This window comes from Nilaparvata lugens, chromosome 3 (genome assembly GCF_014356525.2).
Source record: "Nilaparvata lugens isolate BPH chromosome 3, ASM1435652v1, whole genome shotgun sequence".
NCBI classification, from domain to species: Eukaryota; Metazoa; Arthropoda; class Insecta; order Hemiptera; family Delphacidae; genus Nilaparvata; species Nilaparvata lugens.
The window spans coordinates 54,125,141-54,135,001 of NC_052506.1; the positions used below are offsets into that span (position 1 = coordinate 54,125,141).

The 9,861-nt window shown below is 33.8% G+C and overlaps 1 protein-coding gene across 1 annotated transcript in view; it reads left to right on the forward strand.

Moving 5' to 3' along the window:
* The window catches only part of LOC111053672 (neuralized-like protein 4), a 91,903-nt gene extending 82,388 nt beyond the window's left edge, over positions 1–9,515 (forward strand). Inside the window, 2 exon segments of the mRNA XM_039424030.1 lie at positions 4,220–4,337; positions 5,315–9,515. Of these exon segments, the coding sequence (XP_039279964.1) occupies positions 4,220–4,337; positions 5,315–5,477 (281 nt within the window). The 3' untranslated portion in view covers positions 5,478–9,515.
* Positions 9,516–9,861: the final 346 nt, after the last annotated feature.

Below are 9,861 nucleotides of genomic sequence, written 5' to 3' on the forward strand. Positions count from 1 at the left end.
ATACAGATAGAACAAAAAATTTGCATTCAAAATACACGCCAACAGCTGATTGGGATGGCTGCAAGATGGCTGAACCGACAAGCGCGCGACCTGGCGGGAAGAATCGTACCTAAGTTTGTTTCATCCAGCTAAAAAGTACCAAAACAGAATTAAGAAATTTAGACTTTTGCTCAAATTACCGAGAAAAATTCTCAAAGTAAACTGAAAAAATTTATAAAAATAACATAGACAACAGAGAATATTATTATTGTAGTATTCTTGTGTTTATTTATATGGAAATAGAACGGTAATCATTTAACCTAAAAATTCGAATTTTATAATGTATATTTGCTACTTTTCTCATTGCTTGCAGTTGAAATAATAATTATCAATAGAAAAGAACTATTATTTATTAACAAATGATGAGAATTCGTAAATGATGATTATTTAATTATGATTTAGATGAACATTATTCTTATTTTGGATTTCTAGATTGGGATTTTATCATAAATGTAGGGTAGCCATTGAAATGATTCTTATCTAAATCTAACCACAGTCATTGTTACCAAGTTAATTTTTGTTTTCGTGCAATAATCCATATAACCCACCAACAATTTTGTGTTGCCATGTTGCAAATCTGGAGTACACAAAGTAATACTTTGCGTTCTGTAATCAGTGCAGGAATGGTCACTTTTCAAGGTATCCGTAGGAAAAAATAATTTACTTTTATACAGATGGTTTTTCGTAAACACATTTTAAAAAAAGCTATCACAACCTCTAAAATGCATTTGGTGGAAGTATATATTGGATTTAAGAGCACGACTTCCGGCCCATAACTTAACTGTCCGTTTTCAGCTATTGCAGACATAATAAGCTCTTTCATTGAAAAGTATTCATTGAAAAGTATGTTGTGCATTTTCCATTACATGAGCTATGGACATTCTAACCTTGGAATTTATTTTCTAAAATATTGTCAAGATTGTAGAAATGATTCATTGTTGTACGCATTGTTATTCATTCTATCTAGAATGAATAAAGAACATGAATAAAATCAAGTAATACAGTACATGAATTGTAATTTATTTAGAAGCTACTAGGCCAAAACTAGTGATTTTGTTGTTCTCCTGTTTGGATTCTAGCAGCAATTTTTCAAAATTATATTTTGATAATGATGATATTATACTACTACAGATACCCAAAAATAACCGGAATTTTTTTAAAAGCTTTATATTTTTAAATGTCTTACAATATACAACCTCATCCCCTTCAAAATACTCTCAATTTAAATTAATGTGAATAATATTATACAATAATAATTGACCGAGCGAAGTGAGGTCTAAGATTCAAGTCGACGGTTTGGCATTTCTCTTAATGTTTAAATGGCGAAACACGGAAATAGATTTTCATAAAATTTGACAGTTATGTTCCTTTTTTAATTGCCCGTCGACGTATATACAAGATTTTTGGAAATTTTGCATTTCAAGGATAATATAAAAGGAAAAAGGAGCCTCCTTCATACGCCAATATTAGAGTAAAAATCAGACTATAGAATTATTCATCTTAAATCAGCTGACAAGTGATTACACAGCTGTGTGGAGAAGCCAGTCTATTGCTGTATTTCCATAAGGTCTATAGTTTCAATCAGGTACTTGTAGATGAGAATACTGCGTGAGGTCTACTGTTCACAGAACTACTAGTAGTATTATAAAAATCTGGTGTGGCTCACACAACTTTCCTTGCCGTTATGAAAATTTATCACCTGACGCTAGTGTTCACGCGCATCTCAAGTCTACTATTCGAAGATCCAAGCCAGCTGGTGATAGGACAATAACGTTGGAGACACACGAAGTCTGCTATCTCTTCATAGTGAATGATTTAATAGAATCAACAGTTGCTAACAGTTTGCAATTGAAATAATAACATTTTCTCGAATTTCGTGTTTATTTTCAATTTTAGGTGAAAATGTTACTGAACATCAATTGTAGAGATTTTCATGCTCAATCTCTTCCACTTGGAATTTTTTGTTTGAATTGTATCTGAAGCCTGATAATTGGGAATCTAAAATCAAACTTTGCATAGATGGGGCGGAGCTCTTGGGATTTTTACATATATGGGACTTGTGGCAGTTGATAGAGCTTATCAATGACTATTTTTGGTATAAATTTGATCAAAATCGTTGGAGCCGTTTTCGAGAAAATCGCAAAAAACTCTGTTTTTGACAACATTTTTGCCATTTCAGCCGCCATCTTGAATTGCATTAGATCGAAATCGTTCGTGTCGGATCCTTATATTGTAAGGACCTTTGGTTCCAAATTTCAAGTAATTCCGTTAATTGAGAGATGAGATATCGTGCACACAGACACACACACACACACACACACACACACACACACACACACACACACACACACACACACACACACACACACACACACACACACACACACACCACACACACACACACACACACACACACACACACACACACACACCACACACACACACACACACACACACACTTAGCGTGAGGACCTTAAGTTCCAAATTTCAAGTCATTCCTTTAATTGGGAGATGAGATATCGTGTACACAGACGCACATACACTCATACACACACACACACACACACACACACACACACACACACACACACACACACACACACACACACACACCAATACCCAAAACCACTTTTTTTGGACTCAGGGGACCTAGAAACGTATAGAAATTCAGAAATTGGGGATTCAAGTATTATATTTTATGTAGTTTTTCAAAATTTGAAAATTCATAGTTTTTGTTGTTTTTAAGTGAAAATGAACCAAATTTAAAAAAAGTTAAATCATATTTTTGACTTTCAAAATGTTATCTAAATTTGGGAAATAGCACAATTTTCAAAGTATTTTGATTTGTATATCATCAAGCTATCAAAATGAAAAAGTTTTCTCAGGAAAACATTTTTTTCTAATCATTTCTTTTTGAGATACGAGCGCCTAAAGTTTGAATTTTTGGGACAGAACATTTCAAATTCGGTAAGAGATAAATCCATGAGATTTAGAGGATAGATTCTTTATGGTATTGTTGATCTAGTAAAACAATAATTTTTTGAAAATATAGATTTTCGAGAAAGTTATTCAATATTCAAAGTTACTAAAAATAACCAAAAATAACTTTTAGTTGAGTTATTTTTGGTAAATTGAATAACTTGATATTTAAAATTGATATTTTCAGAAAATTTTTGTTAAGCTATACTTGATCAACAATGCCATGAAGAATCTATCCTCTAAATCTCATGGATTTATATCGTACTGAATTTGAAATGTTCTGTCCCAAAAATTCAAACTTCAGTCGCTCATATCTCAAAAAGTAATGATCGGAAAAAAATGTTTTCCTAGAAAACTTTTTCATTTTGATAGCTTAATGATATACAAATCGAAAAACTTAGAACAATATCACGAGTAGAGAGTTTATTTCTAGCCTTTGCACAGCCTTAACAAAAAATGGCCGAATAGAGATTGCTATGTGTGCAGGTGCACACAAGCACGATGTGATACAAGATCCAGTCGCCTGTCTGTCACAAAATTGGGTCTTTTTTGTCTTGAATTTATGCCGACAATTTGGGCAGTTGAAGTACGTCTAGACCAAATTTTGCCATCAATTGACATATATTTTCATTTTAAAATCAAATAAACCAATATTGTACACTTGAGTTTATCTCATAGGGTCATCTTTTTAGCCAGTCTTCAACATTAACACAGTTTCAGCAGCATTTTTTTTTTTCAATAATAAACAGAATTTCTCAGCTGCATGTTGCTTATTTGAAGTGGCTATCACAAAAAACGAAATACGAACAAAACAGCGCTCGCGAAAACTATCACTGCAGACGAACAGAACAAGATAGATTGTTGAATTAAGCAGCACTGAACTAACAATGAGTTTCATTGCACGCCTCTAGCGGCATAATTTCGTACTATAAAAGGCTCACAACAGAGCAATTCCAGTTATTTTTGGGTACCCTCACGTATTTATTAATTACGATTTTATAATAATAATGGTGATATGCTGGAAGTAGCATTATCTGCTCCATATAGAAGCTCCATATAAAAGCACCAAACTAAAAATTTCTTGCTTCACTGATTGTTCTGATAAGCATCTTCAATCATTTTAAATCGAGTGTAGGCCTACTGTATGTGATTATTGATAACTTATTGACTGTCGCTTAATTAAGCTGTTGTATTGTTTCAGGTGAACTAGGTGTTGGTCAAAATGTGCAAAGGAAATTGCATTCGAAACAGGACGATTGTGATGCGACCCAACTTGTCTTCTCACCGTCAATACAGCACATCACAAGCACCAAGTATCAGTAAGTGTCTTTTTTATACTGTATTAGATTAGTGCTACTCAGAAAAAATGATGAGCTCTATAATCTGTATGGGCAACCGATCATTGTTACTGAAATTAGAAGAGCAAGAATTCGTTGGTTGGGCCATGTGGAACGTATGCCGGAAACCCGTACAGCACGTATGTCTCTGTATCATCAACCAGGGGGACAAAGAAAGCGAGGCCGATCACGCAAGAGATGTTTGGACGACTGGAGGCAGACCTTCAATCCTTGGGTGTGAGAAGGTGGAGACAGCGAGCACAGGACAGAGGTGTATGGAAAAGACTTGTGGAGGAGGCCAAGGCTCTTCAAGGGCCGTAGAGTCAATGAGTAGTAGTAGTAGTAGTAGTAGTAGTAGTAGTAGTTGTAGTAGTAGTAGTAGTAGTAGTATTAGATTAGTATTTGGTTTAGTATAGTATGAAATTGTTATCTTATAGACTAATCGTATTATGACTATCTAATATCAGATATTCATAACATATTTCCGTTCACAGATGGCTATCTAAAATTTGACCATCTTAATTTGGTTTCACGTTTTCAAACTGTTCCAAATCATTCATTTACAGGCATTAGAGAACGTATCCGTGGCTATCACTTGCCTTGCAATCGCCTACACTTTGCCTCACTTTTCTAAACATCTGAAGCTTCCAAGGTGTTATGAACAATCAATATGTTGATTTGACTTGATTATTGTTTTTGAAAAATCAAGCTGAATTGATTTGATAACCTCTAAAATAGTATCTTTAAGTGGTTTTCATCACAATTATGTTACTTCAATGTTATATCTTCCCGCTCTATTTTCAAATCACTTCTATTTATTGCTACCAGTTGTGTCAATACTTTCCCTCTCATTCAACCAAAATTGGTCGTTGAAGTGTACTGTGGTACATTTTCTGTCTCTGTTTCTGCCCATAATTCATATAAAAGCACCGCTTTTATAATATTGTGTTCGCCCTCAGGTACATAGATCCGAAAACACAGAAAAAAATGATGGCCCATGCGGCCTTCCAAGTGCTGCTTCGCCCCGGCTCCTACAAGGTGAACGAAGCCACTGAGTGGGTCACCAAGGAGAGAAACGCAACCGTACTCACTGCTCTCCTGCTCAAACTGGTGCCGGCCTAATCTCACCCTCTGCACTCTCTCGCTGCAACTGTCCATAGTTTCTATGGTAACGGTGTATTGTGATTGTAGAGCTGGTACAAGTGCAACCGTTCTGTAAGTACGCTAGTTCTTAGCCGTCGTTTCAATGCTTAGTGCCTCGATTGCATACTGTCTGGGAGTGCTTGGATAACTTTGCCCTATCTCAATGTGATTTGCATTTTATTGTTGAATAGTGCGAGTGGTGTTGTAGTACTGGATAAAAAAGTTTAAATCGTCACAGCCATTGAGAAACATTTACACAAGAAACTTCTTTTGGTTGTTACTTCATTATTAAACCATAGTAAATGCAAGAGATTAAGTTCATTAGAAATAATTGTGTAACAACAAAAACTTGTGTCTCTTTGGAATAAAAACACAAAATTTGTCTTTTCCATTTGAAGCTGTGCGCCACGCTTTTAAAAAAATGTTTACTAGTGACATTTCTCGAAGTATTTCGATTTGTATACATCAAGTTACCTAAATGTAACAAATTTTTGAAGGAAAATTTTTTAATTCTTGAGATATGAATGCCAAGTTGAAATCTTGGGGGAGATCAATTGTCGAATTGTCGATTGGGAAGACAGTTTTTATGTATTCTTCGTGTACTAATCAATTTGAAGAATGGCGGTCTGATTAAGACATAATTTTTGCTTCTTATGCGCTCACTTTGTGATATTGGCTACGTTATTCAACTTTAACTTCCATTGTTATTAAATTCTTGAACTTCTATTTTCTTAGATATTTTCCTAATTCTTGTATGACTGTTGAAACATCTTTGTTATACTCAATAATACGCACCTGATAATAATAATTATTATTATCTAAATGTAAAATGATTGAAAATACCAAATTTCAATAAAAGAATTTTGCAAGGAGAATGAATTATGCATCAAATTACAATATTATGAAAAGTGCCTGATAATACAATAAGATTGTTATCAATCCCTTACAAATCTAAATTGTATTTTAGTTTTGAACTACTGACGAATATTTCAAGCCTTTCATTGTCAACATTGTACGTTTCAATATGAATTATTGTTATGTGTGCAAAAGGATTTCACTTCTTTCACATTAAGAATGTTGGAAATGAAATTCTGTACTGAATTATCAATGATTGATAAAATTAATGTAAGGCAATCTTCTACACTATGTCAATTCAGGATTTTGAAAGCCATACTAGTAAATCCATTTTTGGATTTCAACCTTCTTGAATGAAAATATTGACTACTGTTTTCAGCAGGAAAATAATATAGAAATTAAGATTTTGCAACAATTTATTGATTACTACCGCAATCAAATTCAAATTCAAGTGTAAGAAAGAGCAGCGGAATACATGACTCTGTTCGATATTCCTATGTATTGAGGGAGTTGTCCTCTGATATTTGATCTATTGCGTTTTCTCTGTGTATCTTATCGATGTATTTATTCATGCACAAAATCAAGTCAACGATTGAGAGAATCGACAGGATTAACCCGGAACTTTTTTCCCGAGTTATGAAATGAGTTTTTTTACATCTTACAATTAACTGAAATTTTGTTGAAAGTCCAAAGTTGACAAGGGCAGGATCACTTGTGTGTCGAGGGGTGGGATAGGCTAAAGGCGCTTATATTACTGTAATTTGATAATTATCTGCAATAAATTATTGGTTGTAGATCTAGATACTGCCTTACCATTATCTATTCTGGTAAAAATTGTGATTAATCAGCATATACATGCATTGTTGGGAATCCTTTAGTAAGAAGTGAGCAAATCATTTGCAAAAGTTATCATGAAAGTCAGTTTAAACCTATTCAGTAAATATGATTATGTTCAGTCAAGCTTGGAAAGCTGCAGAGGGTTAGTATTTTTAATCGTTCTTTCTACTAAATAGGATGGAAAAGCCAACTTGCATGCACCGTGTACGGAGTGTTCGCAAATTGAATAGTTGAGGCTGCTGTTGCCATTGTACTTGCAGACCAATCGTCTCAAACATACACATAAGAATCCACTTCAACTGTAGATCCTCAATTGCCTCTGTAAGGGCCAATAAAGACTGTCTCAAAAACGCTCACCTTCGCCAATAACAGACTGCATTGCCGAGCCTAAAAGGAAATGTACACTATCAGCAGCTTCTGTTGAATACAATTCCAAATCCAGTGTGAAAACTAGTGAACCCGAAAAAACACAATTGTTGATAATGTTAGTAACAATGAAAAAGAAAGTATAAAAATAGATTAAGATAACTATGGATCAGACTTTAGTTTTGAATTGGGATTGAAATCTGATAGCTCAGAAGGCTTGAATAGAGCTTCGAGTGATGTTGAACCACACCTGCGGTTATATTGTTCATTTTCAGGTGTTGTCACAAAATTGTTCAGCACGATTGCTGATGACTGTCCATCTCTTGTTCCACTTTCTTGCAATAATGTTGTTGACTGAGGATTTTCATTTGTTTGTGCATTTACTAGTGTCACAAAATTGTTTGGAGAGATTGCTGATGACAGTTCATTTTCTGTTCTACCTTTCTGCTTTATCATCTCCTTCACCATGACCACGATTTTTCTTGATCTTTCACTCATTATTGACCCTGCACAGGAAACAAATCATTAATATAAAATATCGTTTCATAAAAACCTTATAGATCAATACTACAAATATCTATCTTTCTCAATCATAGCAATAATAAAGTTAAAAAAAAGAATGAAACATATTGATACATTGGAATTTTTATCATTATAAGCTTGATTCCATATTTAGGTGATGTAGCATTTGAATCAATTATCTGCTTCACTTATCAGTATTGAATGGATGGTTTTGTCAAAACTTTCAATCCTGCAAGCTAGTTTGAATTAAAACCTTCTTTCAGATGTTTAGTATTAGGCAAATAACATTCTCAATGTAATCATACTTTAGTCGATATCATTGTTTAGTTGCTATGAATATTATTAGGTATATCATATTGTTACTAGCATTTGCCTTATTTCTTTCAATAAAGAACGTTAGAGCTCAAATTATTCTCAATGCAAGCATTCTATTATAAAAACAACTTCAATCAAATCTAGCAGTTAGCATAATACTAATTCTGTCTCAACTTTGGAAAATAAGTGGGTGAGAAATTTATGAATAAGGATAAAGTTGAAGTTATTCAATGACGTTCACAAAAACAACACATTTTGAGGATGTATAGCCTACCTACCTATAATTGAACTGAAATGCATGTTCTACAAGGCCTATGCAATTCATTGTATGTCTTTATTGGACATGCTGTGAAATAATTAAAATTATTCAAGTACGGTATAGATTATTGAAGTCAACAATGACATTAAGTGGAGTTACGCTTGATAATTATTGAGAGTTTGGATTGAACAACGACATGAGGTATGGTTATGACCAGAGGCGTAGGATCTAGTTAAAGGGGGGGGGGGTGTACAGCAAAATGAAATCAATGTAATGCTAATGCAGTCATACCTGATAGAAATCTTTTTTATCATAGATTACCCAAACTATGTACATAAGTATACTAGTTTTAACTTTCTTCAATAATCAAAAAACTTTAAATTGATAACCAAAACACATTAAATAGATGATCAAAACACATTAAATTGATAATCAAAACACATTTTTAGGGAATGGAATGTCTGAAAAATGTCTTTGTTACAGGCTGTGAAAAAGTTCATTCCCTCATTTGAATTTATTTTAATTCTCCAGCTGTTTCCCACCAAAGCTGCAGCCCTCCAATGGCTGCTCGTTCACTACATGATTTCAAATCATCAGCATATACATGCTTGTTGTATTTCAACAAGAGTTATCATGTGTTCTTCATCTGCTTCTGTTGGGGGGGGGGGAGTTCTCCTTGTGGCATCAAGCAGATGAAGCTAGCTAGGATTGTGTCATGGTTCAGAAAATGAGACTTCAACTCATTTGAAAAATGATTAAAAAAGGCAAAAAATTACAACTCTGAACTGATCCCAGCAATTCAGCCATTTATTTAACTGATATTATAAATTGATATAGTGGTAAAAAATATATATTCAATCAATCAATCAATCAATCATTTATTGTCAAGGAACATAAAAATGTTACAAACAACGTCATTTTCTACAATAGATTATACAAAGACCGACAATACAATTAGTAAACAGTAAAATAATACAATATAATAATAGCAGACACTTAGACGCCTAACACAATTTACAATATATCACAGTTAGCTTTGGTCAGACAAAAAACTCTCTCACAGAATACAGGCACCTTTCTATTAGCAAATCCCTCAAGTGAGTCTTGAATTGTGGAACGTTCATCGTTCGAACGTCAACATCAAGTTCATTGAATAGCTTTACCGACATGTATTTCCAATTTTTCTGAGAGCTTGTATATTGATTACTC